This window comes from Rhinoraja longicauda, chromosome 10 (assembly GCF_053455715.1).
Source record: "Rhinoraja longicauda isolate Sanriku21f chromosome 10, sRhiLon1.1, whole genome shotgun sequence".
NCBI classification, from domain to species: Eukaryota; Metazoa; Chordata; class Chondrichthyes; order Rajiformes; family Arhynchobatidae; genus Rhinoraja; species Rhinoraja longicauda.
Window position 1 is genome coordinate 45,640,991 of NC_135962.1, and position 20,223 is coordinate 45,661,213.

A 20,223-nucleotide genomic window follows, 5' to 3' on the forward strand; every position below is an offset into this window, starting at 1 on the left:
TTATTCGTAAGTTTCAATGAGGTCCCCCCTCATCCGTCTAAACTCCAGTGAGTACAGGCCCAGTACCTTCAAAAACTCATCATATGTTAACCCAATCATTCCTAGGATGCTTTTGACGGTGGAGCAGAGTTATGTCCATGATGGACTGAACTGAGTGTTATGTATGAGAAGGCAAAAGAGAGATTGCAAAAACCTCTTACTTTATGAATAGGTGGAAACACTTCATTAAAGTTTAAATTGAATGTGGAAATTAGTAACTGATCGAGGAAGTCAGTACACACGTTCTTGTTTATTAAGATGAACTTCAGATTGTTATATGAAAACAAAATACTTTGGAAACTAAAAATTATGATTCTTAGTTATCTTCAGGTCTGGTTGTAAACCAAATATTTTATAAAGGAAGGGTACTGCCCAAAACATTGCCTATCCATTCCACTCTGACTTGCTGAGTTACCCCAACATTTTGTATTTTGCTCTGGATTCCAGCATCTGCAGTTCCTTGTGTTTCTTGTTTGCATACTTATTCAATTTTGGTCATGTGGTAAATGGAACTTTATGTCAAAAATAGCATTCAGGATCATGTTTGCTTTTCCATTTGGATACTATGAAATCTTCAACCTCCAAGCGATTTGTATAATTATGCAGAGAATATTGATAAAGATTGAGATAGTTTGAAAGTTCATATATCTATGACGTTGGAGGCAAAGTATGATGATGGAAGGGCGTTGTTGTGATTGCAAAGTTGTGACCAGTGATGAATCACAGGAATCAGTGCTGGGATCTTTCACTTTTTGTCATCGACATTAATGATTTGGATATGAAATACATAAAATTATGATAGCTATGAATAGGTAGACTGCAAGAAACGTATCCCCATATCAGAGGCAGATAAAACTTGAGGACAAGGGTATAGGGTAAAGATGCCTTCTTCAACCAGAGTATGATAAGTACCTGCAATCTACTGCCTGAAATAATGGTTAAGGATGGGTTGTTGACACCATTTAAGAAGACTTGTCCGAAGAAGGGTCTCGACCCGAAACGTCACCCATTCCTTCTCTCAAGAGATGCTGCCTGTCCCACTGAGTTACACCAGCATTTTGTGTCTACCTACCATTTAAGAAGAGTCTTGATGAACTCATGAATCTCTTGGCACAGTAGAGGCATGGGCCAAGTGGTTGGCAATGTGATTAGTACACAAGGGTGCCCATTCATTTCAGTGAAAAATCATCTACGATAATCATCGACATTAGTGTCCCACAAGGATGCATTCTCAGCCCCTTACTATACTCCTTATACACTCATGATTGTGCAGCTAAATAAACCAACTCAATTTACAAGTTCGCAAACAACACCACTGTAGTGATCTGGATATCAACTAATGATGGAGTCTAGGCAGGAGACTGAGAACCTCGTAACATGGTGCCAGGACAATAACCTCTCCCTCAATGTCAGCAAGGCAAAGGAGATTATGATTGACTTCAGGAAGCAGACACACCCTTCAGGAAGCAAACACACCCTGGAATGGCCCCGAAGTCGAGATGGTCGAAAGCTTCAAGTTCTTAAGAATAAATATCACCAGCAACTTACCTTGGAAGCTGTGGCCAAGAATGCACACCGAAGCCTCTAGTTCCTTAGAGGGAAGTTAGGCATGTTCCCAACAACCCTCAACAATTTCTACAGAGGTGCCGTAGAACGCATTTTATCTGGATGCATCACAGCATGGTTTGGGAACACCTCTTTCCAAGATCGCATGAAATTGCAGAGAGTTGTGGAGGTAGCCCAGATCATCACACAAACCAACCTCCCTCCCATCTATATTTCAAGCTGCCTCGGCAAGCCCACCAGCATAATCAACGATTAGTTTCACTCCAGCCATTCCCTCTTCTCCCCTTTCCCATCGGGCAAAAGGTACAGAAGTTTGAAAACACACGCCTCCAGGTTCAGGGACAGTTTCTTCCCGACTGAACCATCCTCTCACTAGCTAGAATTTGGTCCTAACCTCCCATCTACCTCATTGGAGACCTTTGAACTATCTTTAATCAGACTTTATTGGACTTTATCTTGCACTAAATGTTGTATCCTTTATCCTTTATAAACTGTGAACGGCTTGATTGCAATCATGTATAGTCATTGACTGGAAAGAACACGACAAAAGCTTTTCATTGTCCCTCGGTACACATGGCAATAATAAACCAAACTAAACTAGCATTCTTGTACTGGAGCACAATGGTAGATCATGTCATAAGTGATAGGAGCAGAATTAGGCCATTCAGCCCATCTAGTCTACTCTGCTATTCAATCATGGCTGATCTATCTCTCCCTCCTAACCCCATTCTTCTGCCTTCTCCCCAAAACCCCTGATATCCCTGACCCCTGAGATGTGGCACTATCTGTTGTGCAGTAGGTTTGGGACTCTATATTTGACAGTGCACACCTGAAGGCCGGGACATCATCATTTTAAATGATGAACTGCTAGCCATTCTGTTCAGAACCATCAACATTTATCTGCAAGATCTGGCTCACTTTAACTTCATAGCAAATGAATTGTGTTTTGAGATTTGTCATGTTAATATTTAGCACTTGTATTTGGTCAAATGACTTGCATTGGTGCTTTTTTGTATAGGATTATCTATTACCCTCTTGTAATGGGAGTAAAATATTATTTTCTCTTTCCTTGTTAGATGACCGGACTCAAATTATATTTCCCTTGGTGATGATGTTTTGTGAAAAATCATTCAAAGCAGATGAGACTATCCTTGCACCATTGTCACACCAACTGGGGAAGCTCTGTCATGGTCTCTCAGGTAAAGCTAAGATCTTATAAACAATGCTGTTGGTTTAAGCATTAGCTGTTTATTTAAAATGTATAAACAGCTTCAGTCTTAAGTATTATGTTTCCTTCATTTCTCCATATCTGCTCTATTATTGTCAATGGATAATTGTATTTCACATTGACTGCTTGAATTTTTCCAGTTTTCTCTTTTCATACATTCCCTTTGTCCCTGTGAAGATGGTCTTGTTGGTTGCCCAAGGATACAGAGGAACATAAATCAGATGGAAAACATAGCAGAGCCGTGGCAGATGGAGTTGAATCCAGACAATTGTGAGGTCAACTAATACTGAGGGAGAACATGCTTAAGGTTTATAAAGTTATGGGAGGCATATATAGGGTAGATTGTCTTTTACGAACAGCAGGAGAGTCTAAAATTAGAGGACATAGGGTTAAGATGAAAGGAGAAATATTTGAAAGAAGTTTTTGACAGCAGGCTGAGTATATGAAACAAGCTGTCAGTGGAGATGATAGTCGCAGGTATAATCACAGCATTTAAAAACCATGTGGCCATTACATAAATAGGAGAGGAACAGAGGGATATTTTCCAAATCCAGGAAATTGGAAGTATTGTTAATAAGCACCTCAGTCAGCATGGACTGATTGAGCTGACTGGTCTGTTTCCATATTTTTATACTATGATTAATTACCATTGTTCATACCATTTCCTATCATTCCCTATTTTAAGTATAATCTTGTGTCAATTACTAAGTGCAGATCTTTCCAGATTTCTGGTCCTATTTGCATTTAGAAGTATTTCCTAACTTAGTATGCTCAATTTTTTCCACATTCTGCCTCTTAGTCTCTAACGAGCAGAAACAGTTTGATCTCAACTCTATCAGTTCCCTTTAGTGTGACAATGAATCTGGTGTGACTCGGTATTTTGAAAATTTCAAGTCACTCCATAATTAATTTATTTGTTGCAATTTGATCCATGGGAATTCAAGTATCGTTCTGGTAAATGCATCTGGTAAAAGTATCATTCTTTCTATTTGGCTCATATATGATTCCTCAACTCTGCCTGACTGTCTCAATATTCCTTATTTGGTCTAAACAAGGTAAAGACGTTCTACGGTGTGTTTATAGACTCTTGGTTATGAAAATTTCATTTGCTTGCTTTGATTTTTTTTTTCTTTTGAAGAGGTATTTTTATTTTTTAACTTTTATGCTTCTATCATTAAACATTGTCAGAACTTCAACAGATGTCATTAGCTGCTTGTATGAAAACCAAATAGGTTTGATGCTAACTACTCTGCACTCGCCACTCTGAATATTTAATTCTAATACTCACCACTCTTTGAAAACCAAGGAAATACTTGGGGAATATAATGGACAACACCTATAATTCTTTATTTGAACTGCAAGCCTGATTGTTTCCACACTGCTTTCCTTCATTCATAGTTATCTTCTTAACTACAAAAAGCTTTTTAATAAAGCAATAATTTATTTGCTGGATTTCTGTTATGCCCCCCTCTCAGCGTTTCAAATTTCCCTGTTAGATATTTCTTTTCCATAGTTTATATTGCTAAGTGCTTCTATTTTTAATTTTTCATTAGCAATTTTGATCTAATCTCCTTTTTCATAGATTTGACCTCTGACCTTCAGATCACACTCTTATTTTTAGTATATAGTTGATATTAATTCTTTTTATTCACAAAATGCTGGAGTAACTCAGCAGGTCAGGCAGCATCTCAGGAGGAATGGGTGATGTTTCGGGTCGAGACCCTTCTTATTTCTCTCTTCTGATGCTTGCTTATTTTAACTAATATAATATGTCATTTGTCACATCATTTGTAATTATTGTACAGTCATTACTTCCCAAATGTTTGCTACTTTGTTTGCATCACATTATTATCCAAAACTTTGTCGTGTTATTTTCCTATAGTTAGAATAGTGGAATTTGGACTGAAACAAATTTCCTTTATTCATTGCAAACTAGTTTCATATTCATGTTTACCTTTCTAATGTATGCCTCTCAAATGATGATACAACTTTTTTTAATGGATTTTGTTTCCAAAATATACCTACAGTCATATTACTGATCTGCCAAATTGTAATTAAAAGTATGTTTTATTTGGGCCATGTCTCTATTTAAATACTTATTATTTAGAGCCTTCACATGTGTACGTGAGTCGTCCCACTCATGAAAGAATTAGATTGTGATAATTTGCAGCAGAGGCCCTCTCCAAAAATATTTAATACGAGCTATTGAGGAAGAGTCTTGTATGCATTGAGAATAGCTGGTGTATCTAAGAGGGACTGAATTTGTTCTGGAGATGGAATAGCCTTGTGATGTTAAGGAAGTTTGGCAAGGACAATAATATCATAAATGTTAATAGAGAATGGATTCATTTGATACCCTTTACATCTACCCTGTTTTACTAAAGGTAAGCATGCATGTGAAAGAGGAAGATACTGGAAACAAAACAAAGGGGAAAGAGAGCGCTAGAGATGGAATTTATTAAAGAGCAGTAAGAAACTATAATCATTGTGCTAAGTGCAAAAACTATTGGAATGAGCTTGTGGAGATGGAAATTTATCGGGTCGTGTTTGGGAGGGAGATAGATAATTAGATAGTCAATCTGATGGCAGTGAAGGTGATTTTGAGATTCTCTATCACCTTATCAATTATAACCTTCTTTCCCATTTAGGGAATTTAACTGATGAACAACATTTGTGGTTTTTGGATTTCTACAAGAAATTCAGTACATTAGGCCTACAGCATGAAAATGGTCAAAATGAGCACTTGACTCAGTTCTATGCAGCAGAAATGGATGCAAAATATGCGTCTGTGAGACAGAATTGTGCCTACAATTTGCCAGTAAGTATGGATAATAAAATTGTACACAACTTTCTTGCCAGCCTCCCAACATGTCTATTAGTGTTTTCTTACTCTTTTCAAATTCTTTGTTCAAAGTCTCCTTTTCTGTCCATCTTTTTCTTCCATCTTGTATGAGGTGGTGGCTAGTCTGACATATTGTGGAAAGGCTGTGGTTGCTTTTTAGTGTAGGAAGGAACTGCAGATGCTGTTTTACACCGAAGATAGACACAAAGTGCTAGAGTAACTCAGCGGGTCAGGCAGCATCTCTGGTGAAAAGGAATAGGTGACATTTCGGGTTGAAACCCTTCTTCAGACTGAGTCAGGGGAGAGGGAAACTAGAGGTATGAAAAGGTGCAGAACAATCAGAGCTGGCACTGATGACCAAGGAAAGGTGGAGCCCACAATGGTCCATTGTTGGCTGTGGAAGAGGTGATAACGAAGGGATATGAACAGTGAAACTAACAGGACGACAAGGATGGGGGAGCGACGGAGAAAGAGTGAATGCATAGGAGAAGCGACACAAAGTGCTGGAGGAGCTCAGCGGGTCAGAGAACATCTCTGGAGATCATGGATAGGTGACACCAGGTCAGGATCATTCTTCAGGAGTACAGGAATACACAGGAATTAGGCCATTCAGATTGTCAGTGGGGCTGATCATTTACCTCAGCATGATTTTTATTTACTTATGCCTTTCCCTTCATTCCTTTGACATTCAAGAATGTAACGATCTGTGTGTTAAATATACTCAGAGACCATTCTTCCACAGCCGTCTTGAGCACAGAAATCCAAACAGTCACTACACGTTGGGTGAAGATATCTCACCTCAGTCCCAAGTGCCAACTGCTTTGTTTGAGACCCTGACTCAAGGGTCCAGGTAAATTTGCCAAGTGAAACATCAACCTTGCAGCTAACCCGACAAGGTGGTAGAATTATGTCTGTTTCAATAAGATCCACCGTAATTTATTAAAACTGTAGAGAGTAAGGGCACAGGACAAACTTGTCATCCCAGGAATTATTCCGGTGAATCGTCTATCCAATGAACCCTCCATTCATTTACCTTCCTTTGGTATGGACATTACACCTGTACAAAATATTCCAGGAGTGGTCTGATCAGGGCCATTTGTAATCATGGTGTATATTGCACAGCCATTTGCATGTGTGGGCACACATAAAAATAAAATTGCACCAAGGCATTATGATGTAATCCAATTCTCATTTTAAGATAATGCATTGTAACTTTAAAATCATATTTAGACTCTATATTGTTTTTAACTAAATAGCAACATGGGACTATTTAGGAAGTAGTAAGGGTGCAGAACTTGCTTTTCGTGAAGCAAAACTAAAGGACAGTTAAATACCTTTTTGTTATCAGATTTTAGATTTAGATTTCAGTTTAGTTAATTGTCATATTCACCAGGGTGCAATGAAATTTTGGTTCATGTGAGGCTCACAGAGTAAACAGTATACGTACTGTAATGATAAACACCACAATGAATACAACAACGATAGGACAAAAAAGCAAAGAGTTTGCAACAGCATCTTTGGGAATGTGGATGTGAATGAAGTAATTGGTTCAGGAATCGGATAACAATGGGGAAGAAGCTATTCTTAAGTGTGGGCGTCCAAGTTTTCAAGCTCCTGTATCTTCTCCCAGAAGGCAGAAGAGAGGAATAGGATGTGCCAGGGTGGCAGGCATTCTTGACATATTACCAGTCTTCCTGATGTAACCCACCCTGAAGATGTACTGGATGGAAGGACGTAATGAGCCTTTAATGGACTGGGCTGTCTTCACCTCTCTCTGTAGGTCCAGGCAGTCAAGAGCAGAGCAATTGACAAAACAAAGTTGAGATGCATCCCACTAGAATAGTTTCTATAACACATCTGTAGTAGTTCAACGTGCCAAATCCTCTAATGCAGAATAAGAGAGTAAATACACCCTTGTGCTTTCTAGAGCACCACATCAGTGTGATAATGCCACAGAACCTGAGGCTGTTGACCATCTTTATAACAGTTCCATTGATTAGGACAGGATTGTATTCAACACAATTCCCCCCTTCCTTCCTGGGGACAACAACCAGCATTTTTGTCTTGCTGATATTGAGGATTAGGTTATTGTCTTGACATCATGACACTATGTTCTCCATCTGGTCTCCTTCACCATCATCAGAGATTTTTTGTTTGCTGATGACTGCGCCCTCAACGCCAGCACAGAGCAGAAGATGCAGTATGAAATGGACTGCTTCTCACAGGCGTGTGACAACTTTGGTCTCTCCATTAGCAACAAAAAGTCTGAAGTTATGTACCAGCCCGCGCCTGGAAAGCCCTACCAGGAACCACACATCACAGTGAAGGGGCAGAATCTACAGGCAGTCGACAGCTTTACCTATCTGGGTAGTACACTCTCGTGAGTGGTGAACATTGACGCTGAGGTCAACAACAGGATTGCTAAGGCCAGCGCTGCATTTGGGCGACTTCGTGGGAATGTTTGGGAGAGGAGAGGACTCAGCCTTACCACCAAGCTGAAGGTCTACCGTGCAGTGGTAATCACCACTCTTCTCTATGCCAGAGAGACTTGGACTGTCTACAGCAGACATGCCAAACAGCTCAACCACTTTCACTTGAGCTGCCAACGCAGACTCCTTTACATCAGGTGGCAGGACAAAATTCCTGACACAGAGGTCTTGGAACGGGCCGGAATCCCCAGCGTCTACACCCTCCTATGGAAAGCCCAAGCCAGAATGCCCGAGAGTCGACTGCCAAAACTGCTTCTGTATGGAGAACTGTGTCAGGGCAAGCACTCAGTAGGAGGACAGAAGAAACGGTTTAAGGACTGCCTCAAAGTGTCCCTCAAAGACTTGGACATCAACCTCAGCACTTGGGAATCTCTTGCTCTGGACCGTCCAACCTGGCGTAGCAAGCTCACCACAGGAGCCCGTGCAGCAGAGAACAGACGCACTGCAGAGGCCTAGAGGAAACGCACCGTGCGCAAAGCCCGGGCTACCTCCACTTCCACTGCAGCAGCCATCCACTCGTGTCCTACGTGTGGGCCTGCCTTCCGGGCCCGGATTGGCCTCACCAGTCACTTCCGGACCCACAGTCACCAATCCTCCAACTGAAAGTGAAGTCATGGTCATCTTCGAACCTGAAGGACGAACAACAACAACATATTCTCCATCTATTTTCTTCATTTAGTCTCTTTGTTGTTTTAGATCTGCAGACCACTTTGCTGTGTTATCCTCTCTGTCTGTAAAATGGCAGGAGCAGTACTGACAGATGATCAGACTGACTGTAATGAAGGTGGGGGGTGGAGCAATAGGCATACTTGATGAGGAGTGTAGTGGTGGTCAAGAGTGTTAATACCTTGCATGGAGCAGGAGATATGCAGATGATATTTGGGAAGTATATTCCTGACATTAGCTTGATTGAACAGATCATTGGGATATGCAGTTCCAAGAGAGAATGTGGTTTAGAGAGAGTTATGTATACAGCTGACAGGATGATAGCGATTAATTCCCTCAATAGAACGACATTTTATAAATGGGTATGCCAGATCAGAGAAGCAGAATTTACCTAAGATCGTCACATGTTCCACAATGCTGTCACGCTAACTTTCCCCTTGCCTGAAGATTCTGTATGGTCCATATATAATAGATGTTGGACATTGGAATTAATAAATGGGAAAAGATAGTTAGAAATTAAGATTGTGAAGAAAGAAACATTTGCACGGACATAAAACTAAAAATTGAACCAGATCAAATATTAAATACAAATTAAGATGGGAAAACTAACACTACATAATGGTGACTGAATATGTTCTGTACATCTCTACTTCAATTTGAAAAAAAAGTATTCTCAAACTTTTTCCCCCATGTGCAACCACAACGACTTACACTAATGTACCTTTAAATATACTTTTGGCACATCTTTCACGTTAAACAAACATAAATGGCAAATCAAAGGAGTACGGAAGATCAACACTTTGTTAACAATATGGTGCAGGGTGTGTTTCCATGGAGAGAGAAGGTAAGTAGGCATTCTCAATGGTTCTTTTATTATCATGTATACCAAGGTACATGAAATTCTTTTGCATACAGATCACTAAGATTATTATGTAGGAAGGAACTGCAGATGCTGGTTTAAACCGAAGGTAGACACAAAATGTTGGAGTAACTCAGCAGGACAAGCAGCATCTCTGGAGAGAAGGAATGGGCGACGTTTTGGGTCGAGACCCTTCTTCAGACTAGTCTGAAGGGTCTCGACCCGAAACGTCATCCATTCATTCTCTCCAGCGATGCTGCCTGTCCCATTGAGTTACTCCAGCATTTTGTGTCTACCTTCACTAAGATTATTGTGGTACATGACTACAATCCCCGATTAAGTACCGAATGCGTAGAAATAACTCATGGGGCCCATAAGCAATAACCACCAGAGTTCTGCTCCCTGGGTTTGCTCCCAATTTGACTGAGGGGGGAGATGGGTGTAAAGCCAGAATCAAGGCAACAAAGCTTTTTTTTGAGATTTGAGTGTTTGGCTGTAAGAGGATATAGAGAAAATGCATCAGTGCTGTTTATTATCAAGACTTAATCCCCTCCATTTATTTTTGAATTGGCTATAGTTGTTTATACTTAAACTTAATTTGTCTTTTCCCACACAGGCCATGATACTTTTTGTGAATCCTAAATGTTTCTACACTGAACTTTATCCCATTTTTTCAACCTTCTGTCATGACCCTGAAACTCTTGTCCGACGAACAGTTGCCACTGGCTTCCATGAAGTAAGTGTGTTATGTGACTTCGTAGTTAAAATTTGTAGTTACAGTTAAGTACTATCTGAAACAATTGTAAATATTTTGGCCAAAGTTTAAAAACAGATAATTGGCTCCATAACAAGGACATGTAACATAGTCTTTAAGGCTCGGGTCCAGTTACTGAAAGCTCCTTGTTTCACGTTCAGATGATCAGAACCAACGATGACATCTGGATGGTAGACACAACGTGCTGGAGTAACTCAGTGGGACAGGCAGCATCTCTGGAGAGAAGGAATGGTTCGAGACCCCTCTTCAGACTGGAGAATTTAAACAAAACTAATGAAATAAAAATGGAATGAAAATGTTGTTATCAAAAATGGTAACCATGAAACTGCCAGACTGTCATTAAAATCCATTGATTCACTTTTATCCTTTTAGAAATAAAACTTCCATCTGGCCTAACTGTGACTCCAGACCAATATAGTTGATTACATTTCCCTCTGAAATTGCCAAGAAAACCAATTGGTTTAGGGACAATTCAGGAAGAGACAATAAGTGTTCACATTCTTTGAATGATGAAGCAGAAAATTATTAACATGCAAATGTTGAAAATAGTGTGCCAGCCCACAATAGCCTGTTGATACAGCATCATGACACAAACATGAATAATGGCTTCTGCACAGCCATTGTACAACTCATGCATGCCAATCATCTTGGAGGATCTGCAAGAGAATGAAAAACATGCAAACAAAAAGAGAGAAGAAAATTATTGGAATATTCCAAGAATCAAAATTATTTCTTGTTGCTTCACCATATACAGAATTATACTTGGGGAGTGCCTTATTTGTTTAAATCTGTTTTACATTGATTAATTATAGCAGTGCTTCATTGCTGAACTTGTGGTTTTCTAAGAGATTTAATTTTTTTCTGAATATGACACGGACTGGGAATTTTTGATTTCTTCCTTGTGTATTGCATAATACTGGGTACAAAACAAAGTTCTCAAATTGGACAGACATGAGGAACGATTGTTTCACATAAATATCCAATGCACAATTACTTCCAACTTAAGTTCATAATTGTTCCAATAATAGTTACCTTTTAAATCTGCAAAACTCAGCTTGCGTTCAGAACTAAAACAAAATTATTGCTCAACGTTAAAACTTTATGCTTCAAAAATGAGACTCCTCTGGAAATATTATGGTAATTATATAATATGCTTAGCATGAAAGATACAGAAAATCTGACTATCTGAATTAGTAGAATTCCCTTTTTGATTTCTATAATAATGCTGATTTGTTGATGTAGATCTTTCCTTCTCGATATCACAAAACTTTTAAAAAATAATTAAAAAATAATTTTCCCATTATGATTTTAGGCAGTGTCCTCCTGAGGTCCATTCCAAAATTTAGCCAAATCCAGTTCACTTGTGTCATGTCAAAACATAGCTAACTGTAGGAAGGAACTGCAGATACTCGTTTACACTGAAGATAGACACAAAATACTAGAGTAACTCAGCAGGATAGACAGCATCTCTGGATAGAAGGAATAGGTGAAGTTTTGGGTCGAGACCCTTCTTCAGACTAAGAGTCAGGGGAGAAGGAGACATACAAATAAGGAGGTGTAAGGTGTGAAAATGAGATGGAGTTCAAGGAAAATATACAATAGGTCATTGTTAGCTATGACAAAAAAGCGAACAGAGATAAAATGTAATCGGGGGACAGTCAGAGTGGTTGGAGAACTGGGATGGGGAGGGATGGAGTGATAGGGATAAAAAGGGTTACTTGAAGTTAGAGACGTCAATATTCATACCGCTGGGGTGTAAGCTGCCCAAGCGAAATATGAGGTGCTGGAGGAACAGTTTGGGCAGCATATACCCCAGTGGTATGAATATTGACTTCTCCAACTATGACCACTTAAGATGATGGAAGGTAAGTGCAAGAAAGAAAAAAAGTCAGAGGGGTAAAATATTTAGATGATTGGAGGTACATTTATCTTACATTGTCTGAATAGATTTCATGTATGGAAATTTGTTTGATTGTAGATTGCAGAGACAAGGATAGGCAACGCAAAAGTGTGGATTTTGGCAGATTTGTCACATAACATTCTCTGTTAGAAAACCTTTATTGGTATTTGCTATTTATATTGAATGCGTGAAGTAGAATTTATAGAAACCTAAAATGAATGGAATATTTTTCTGTTCTAAGCAAGACATATATGATGAAACCATTTGAATCCTTTGTTAGGATAGCCTGAAATACGTTTGTCGTTCTCTGAGCAATATTATTTTATGAGTGATCAGTTCAATTGTTGCTCGATTATAATGTTCTCCAAATGGATCAATAAAATCTTTTGCATTTTACTCCAATAGGTCATTAAGCTGCTAGGCTCCAGTGTTCACTTGGTTCACAAAGAACTGATTGTGCTGTTACAAGATGAATCATTAGAGGTAAGATTTTTTTTAAAACACCGCCACTCTTTCATTAGGAATTATTTCCCAATTTTGTGGATTTTTTGATTTTGAATAAAAGTCTTCAAAATTTGCCATTTTTTTAAAGAATGTACATTTTTCTACCAATTCTGCAGATACTCATTGATTTGTGGCCATCATTGGACATTTGCCAATCATTACTGTCTCTCGGCAATATTTAAAATCTTTGTTTTGTGCAATGGAATTTTCCTCAGTGCCAAATTTTCCATAATTATATCACATTATTTAATGTTTGCTCAATATGTAATACAAAAACGATGGGAAAAAAACAGGAAGTTTTATTCTAAAAGGGTCTTTCAAAATTCCCACAGTACTTTACACCCAATGATCTTTGGAGCTGTAGTCACTGTTTTAGTATAGATGCAACAAACGTAGTTGCAGGAAGGTAGCCTATGGTTTTAGGTCTGCTGAGCACAGAACTGATCTTGCAATCACAGGGCAGATGGACAGTTGAGCATGAGTCGTGGATGCTTTCAATTAATGATCCATCTGAACCCATGCAGAATTAACTCCTGCAGTTGGTGGAAGGGATTGGTAGAGGGCGGTGTGAGGTTGTAGGTTACATAAGATTGGCATGGATTTACTGCAACGCACAAGAGGTGGGAAACAAACAGATACAATTAGAAATAATTGTACAAGACAATCTAAAGATACAAGCACAAATAGAAGCCTGGCTGTACAGTGGGTCACAATAAAAATTATAGTCATAACATATATTTAGAAGTGACACAAAAATAAGAAAATGAAGAAAGCAGATTACTGATAAGGAGATCTACTGTCAAATATAATGAACAGAAATTAAATTCTTAAGATTTTGCTCTCAGGTACCCATAACCTCACAGTCAGTGATGAAAACCTTGATTAAAAATAAAGAAAGGCTTTGAACTAATTTATCATACTCATGTCAGTCAGAGAGTGGTGAAGGTGTGGAATTCTCTGCCTCAGAAGGCAGTGGAGGCCAGTTCGTTGGATGCTTTCAAGAGAGCTGGATAGAGCTCTTAAGGATAGCGGTGAGGGGGTATGGGGAGAAGGCAGGAATGGGGTACTGATTGAGAGTGATCAGCCATGATCGCATTGAATGGTGGTGCTGGCTCGAAGGGCTGAATGGCCTACTCCTGCACCTATTGTCTATTGTCTATCGCTATTGACAGCACTGTCACTATAAAATGTGTGATATCACAACATCGTTGGCTAGCTTCCAAGAAAACTCTTGTATCTCAAATTTAAAAGTCATGCAGAATGCTTAACTTGTTGAGGATAGCCAAGTCAAGCCTTGGGCTACTGATGCAAAATCAGAGCTATACAGCTATGATGCTCTTAAGATAGTGGAACTAATTGTAGACTTTCGAAGAGATCCCCCTTCCCTTCCCCCCACTCACCATCAACAACACCACAGTCACATCTGTGGAGTCATTTAAGTTCCATGGAACCATCGTCTCAAGGGACCTTAAATGGGGGGCCACTATCGACTCCACAGTCAAAAAGGCCCAACAGAGGATGTACTTTCTGCGGCAACTGAGGAAACACAATCTGCCACAGGCAATGATGGTCCAATTCTATACTGCTATCATTGAGTCCGTCCTCACCTTCTCCATCATGGTCTGGTTTGGCTCAGCCACCAAGCACGACATCCGGAGGCTGCAACGGATCGTTCGATCAGCTGAGAAGGTTGTTGGCTGCAACCTCCCCCCCATTGACGAACTGTACACTGCAAGGGCCAGGAAGCGAGTGGGCAAGATCACCTCTGACCTCTCTCACCCTGGCCACAAAATCTTTGAAGCACTTCCCTCGGGAAGGCGACACCGGACTGTCAAAGCAGCCACAGCCAGACATAAAAACAGTTTTTTTCCACGAGTAGTAGTTCTACTCAATAACCAAAGTCTGTAGTCTCTCTTTTTTGCTCTGGTTTATTTTCACCCACATGTTTAGACCGTAATGTTGTATCCTTATTGTTTTGATGTGGTTATGCTTTATTCTTCATTGTTAACTGTATGTTTGTGTTGTCATTTGTGAGCGGAGCACCAAGGCACATTCCTTGTATATGCACATACTTGGCCAATAAACTTATTCATTCATAGTAACAGTACAAAATTTAGCAGCTTTTAAAACATTTGTTATACTTGAAACAGATTCTGCAACTGTGAATTCTTTTTCTTGGAATTACAACTGAAATGTCAAGTACAGTTTCCCTCAGCTGTGAAACATACTTCCCAAAGGTGTCATCACTTTCCATATGGATATCTCAAAGTCTCTGAAAACCATCTTGCTCCATCTCTAGATCAAATTGTCTCCTGGTTGATTCTCCATAAATTTTCATTTGTTTAAAATGTTTCTACATGTATCTTCTTCCACATGATACCTTAATTGTTTAGGCAATGTCTTCCTTGTTCATGATTTTAGAGCTTATATTTAATCCATATTGACAGATTTGGTATTTATCATAGATAATTAATTTCTCCCTTGTGCTACAGAACCTTTAGGATCTTTGAAATAGGCTGGAATATTTTTATAACAAGGATTATTAATACATGGAAAGGAATAATGGTTCCAGTTGAAAGGTGTTAAGCAGTCAGCTGTCCACTTTAAGCAGTTCATTAAATATGTGATATGCAACGTAATGCTTTTTTAAACAATGATGACTGCTACTCTTAAAAAAGAGCAGTCTTCTCTGGTAATATGTATATCAGTACTACTCACTAAGTGCAAAACAATGCATTATTGTTTTCATAATTACTTTTATTCACTTCCTGATGTGGTTATGCTGTTTAAGAGCATGGTTCATTATTTTGCTAAATCTAGGTATTGGATGCCCTGCTAGATCACCTTCCTGAAATTCTAAGATTTGTTATTACAGGAGGAGACCAGGTTGGAACAGAGAACAAGGTAAACAAACCCACATTTGTCATTCATTAGAAATGTAATTATTCAAAATCTTTGTCACTAGAATACCTTTTCTGCAACCACTTGTATAGTGCTATCAAACTTGTGAGGGCTCTCATTTAGATCATTGACTCATGTGTTATTGACACATTATTGACAGGGCTAAAGTATTTTAAAAGGAGATGTAAAAATTAGGAAAAAAAAGTAGAGAAGCTGGAGAGGTTTGAGATGGGAATTGTAGCCTTGACTGCTAAAGGTATGGTCATCTGCAGTAGAACAATTGAAATGGACACTGCTGAAGAGGCCAGAATTAGAAAATCCTGGATTTCTTACAGCTGTAGGCAGGGGAATGTACAGATAATGATGATCAAGGGCATTGGAGGGATTTGAAAATAACTTGAGAACTTGAATTTGTAATTGTACTGCAGCACCATTTCCACCTTGCCTCAGCAAGGCAAGACTCCAGTACCCCTGTCCTTCTCCTTCACCGTCATTCCTAATATGCACAGCCACATTGTGTTCCGATGCTTGAGGCTTTTTCCACTCCCTACAACACTGATCGAACCTTTAGAGTCCCATAATTCTCAATAAATTGTATCAGGATAAAGCACATCAGTATTATCAATATTCTTGTTCGGTTTCAGGCTGTTGTCATGGAGAGTGATGAATTCATTGGCTGGGGAGCAAAATTAGTGGCAGGGGCAGAAAACATCCTCTTTAGATATCCCTATATTTAAAAAAATGGTACTCTGATACTGGATGTGAAAATTGTGACATTCAGAAATGGGAGAGGACTCGAGTGATGGTAATGCTGCCAGTGCACGTGGAAATGGTGTTGTATTGTAGATGATGGCACTGAAATTCTTGGACATGAGCTTCATTTATGAAATTGATTTAAATTTTAATTTGCATCTCAAATTTCAGTATTTCCCTTTCTGCACTATAAGACCCGAGAAGGTCTAATAGAAAAACTGTTAATTGAACGATAAATATCAGATGTTCCTTGCTGTTGTTAGACTAGTAAAAGACTATGATAAATGGGTAATTGATGATTTTTTTTCAATAATATTTTCAATTCTTCATCTAATCCAAATAGTTAGCCATGAGTCTTAAAACTCTCCCAATTACTGTCAGGATGGACAATGATCACTGTTTCATTAGAAGTTAAATGCGTCACATTAACAAGAAGCAGTCCTTTGCAACAATATAATCATGGTAGTTCTTAACAAGAAACTGTGTAAAAAAATGCAACAGTCAGGAGTTATTTCATCAAGGGGAACCTATTGAAACCACAAACATTTTCATGGTAATTTTGCTCGTGTTTGAAATTCGGTTCATCTTGTGTGAAATAACTTGATTGTAGAGGTAAAGCATATGTAACAAATTACTCATATTTTAAGTATAGTTTTTACACTTTGGCTTTGTAAAGTACTTGTTTGCCTAATTTTATACATAGACATTTGGAAAGATAACCACAATGTCCAAGATTTTATTTTTAATTGGAAATTTTGTTGTCAGGTACATATTCCTGATCTGATTCCAGCTCTCTCAATGGCTGAACAAAGAGCTGCCACCTCTTTAAAATGGAGAATACATGAGAAGCTATTGTTGACGTTTGCCTGTCTACCACAAGTCATTTCAAGTGATCAGATATACTACAAGTTTTTGCCCATAATGTTTAGAATAATGACGACAAATGTAAGATATATCTTTAGTGCAATTTCTACTCATTTCATTTATTTCTAAAGTTTGCAAATGCATCCACAATTATAGAGCATTTATGTGAAACATGTAATAATTTTTGCATACTTCAAGTTATCTGCAGCTTTCGTTAATTATATAACAAACTAACAGATCATTCTGCTAATCTATTCTGACATATTTATTTTAAGATTGTCTCTCAAAGAGCATCCTTGATCCTGCTATGTAATGATTAAGGGGGCCTAATCCAGTGCAGCATGTTCATATTTTGCAAATGCTTACGTATTTATAACAACCACTCATTTTGTTGATTTTTAAATATATTTCAAATATCTAGATCAAACCATTTCAAATTCACAATTTCATTTTCTAAGTCTGGACTCCATCATTCAGCTGTTGTTCCTCTTATGTGGAGTATGAAAATAGAATAACTCAATTTCTTCCATTAATGTCCGTAATATTTATCATTATTTTTAAACTTACAGATTCCAGGCTCGCCCAGTAAAAAAAATAAAATAATTTCTAATGTTGTAAGTTAACTTTTAAAGTTTAGGTGTTCTGATAAATCTTTTGGCTTAGGAATAGATCATATAACACACATCTTGTCAGCCTTTAATTTGAAATTTGCATAAATGTTAACTGGGATATTTTAATATACTGTTGAATGCTTTGCTTATATTAATTCATGGAGAGATCTTCCTTACATTTGTAGCAAGTAGAACTTTTAAAATATAATTTATTATATCTATGTGCAGTATTATTGATGTCAACAGATTTTTACATGACCATTTTGAAGGAAATGCTAATTCTGATAACACTAAAGTTCAGGTTGGGATTATTATCATCTAGAATGTCCTCCCAGTCCAAAGAGCCACAGCCAGAACCCTCTGTGTATTTGTTCGGTACAACCGTAAACAGGAGCAAAGACAGGAAATATGCAGTAAAATCGTTGAGCGTAAGTATACTATCAAAAGTGAATATAATAAAATAACTTAATAGTTACTTAAATTGTTCCTCCAAAATTAAGATGACTGACTTCACCGTGATAGAAACCAACTCTGAATTCTTATTTTTCCGGTGCACCTTTCACAATAAGGAATAAAATCTACAGAACTTGCATTTATATATTTATTGTCTTTTGTGACTTTGAGATATTCTGTAGTGTTTTACAGGCAATGGAGGACTTTTAAACTGTAGCAAATTTTGCAGGAAGCACAGCAGCCAATTTTCTGCACAGCACAGTGCAATAAATTGAGTGAGAAAACTGACTTAGAATCTTTTGTTGTTAATTGAAAGAAAGTTATTGGCCAAGACCCTATCCTCTTCTTTGCTTGCCCCGGTCTGTTGTGTCCACCTGAAACCGTTATCATGTAACGGGTGGAGTGCCCAGCACTAAAATCTTGAAGCGTTTTAGAATTAAAGTCCCAATGTGTAGTTCTAGAACTGTCACTTGCAGGTCTGCATACTGAATTTCCAAGTCATTTTCAACTTGGCTGCAGAAAGGGGGTCAAAATAGAGATAGCAGATCAAACACTTTTAAGATGCACTAATGGTTATCTAACAAAAACTTGCAGTATTAGTCTTGACACCTGGAATGACATAACCATTGATAGGCTAAACGATCTGTTAGAATACTAGAATAAATTTATATCTTAGAAAACTACATTTGGCAGTTAATCACCTGGCTTGAAGGCAATTTTACTGCTTTTACGTTTGAGCCACTGTGCGAATTCAACCTAATTATCCAGAACTAAATGCCTGTTATGTTGGATGACAAACATCATTTATTTTAGCTACTGTTATTGTAAATGTTGGGAGAGTTATTATTGTATTATTGTTGTGGTGTTCTGTCCAGTATTCAATGTTCGGTGCATTTAAAAGTATGCCATTTCCCTTGCCCTTCCCCTTCCTCAACTCTTTGATAAGAAATTGTTCATAACACTAGTTCTTAGAATAGCAATACTGTCCAGAACTGATAATATCTCATTTCATCAGCCCTATTTTTATCCTGTTATTTTCAGGAATAATAAGTTCCCTGTCAATTCCAACCATGAAACATTTTACTGCTTCCTATCGCTCTTTAATAGTTAATGTTTTTTCATTTCCTTTGAATACTCTGTGAATTAATACAGCTATCACTCAACCAAAAAATTGGCTACATTAATCCCTATAATTCTTCCAATCTCCATTGTGTTTAATTTTCTATATATTTTTTAAATTTTGCTCTCACACATTCGAATACGTCTTGGAATTTTTGTTTAACTTCCTGTTTCCACATCCCTTTTCTGCTATTCTTCTGTTCATTCCTGCCAAGCAATGAATTTTATGGTTGATCTGGGTCTAACTCTGTGCATCCACATTTGTCCCATAATCCAAATAAATTTGGTTCACAAAGACATATTAATCTCCATTGTTTGTTTGTGGAAGAGTGGTCCAAATCTCTATCACCCACTGCATGTAGAATTGTGACCAAAATTCAATTTTGAATATGCCCCTTAGATTTACACTTAACAATCAACAAAAATAATTACTCTATATCAACTCCGTAAGTTCGCCTTAATTTGGTCAGATTACCTCTGAGCTTTGTAAATCTAAGGGAACGCAACACCAATCTGTCTAATATTTTATGTGAAGGAAGGAACTGCAGATGGCGATTTACACCGAAGATAGACACAAAATGCAGCGGGATAGGCAACATCTCTGAACAGAAAGATTGGGTGACGTTTTGGGTCCAGATCCTTCTTCAGGCCCGA

General features: G+C 38.2%; 1 protein-coding gene across 7 annotated transcripts in view; it reads left to right on the top strand.

Moving 5' to 3' along the window:
• Positions 1–20,223, top strand: part of ppp4r4 (protein phosphatase 4, regulatory subunit 4) — an 80,850-nt gene that overhangs the window by 46,138 nt on the left and 14,489 nt on the right. For 5 of the 7 annotated variants that reach the window (XM_078406811.1, XM_078406813.1, XM_078406815.1 and 2 more), the window contains 8 exons: positions 2,682–2,804; positions 3,011–3,103; positions 5,482–5,651; positions 10,306–10,425; positions 12,770–12,847; positions 15,689–15,772; positions 17,288–17,467; positions 18,320–18,425. In XM_078406811.1, the coding sequence (XP_078262937.1) occupies positions 2,682–2,804; positions 3,011–3,103; positions 5,482–5,651; positions 10,306–10,425; positions 12,770–12,847; positions 15,689–15,772; positions 17,288–17,467; positions 18,320–18,425 (954 nt within the window). The remainder of the gene's footprint in view (positions 1–2,681; positions 2,805–3,010; positions 3,104–5,481; positions 5,652–10,305; positions 10,426–12,769; positions 12,848–15,688; positions 15,773–17,287; positions 17,468–18,319; positions 18,426–20,223) is intronic. The other 2 variants (XM_078406816.1, XM_078406818.1) reach the window with 1 other exon arrangement.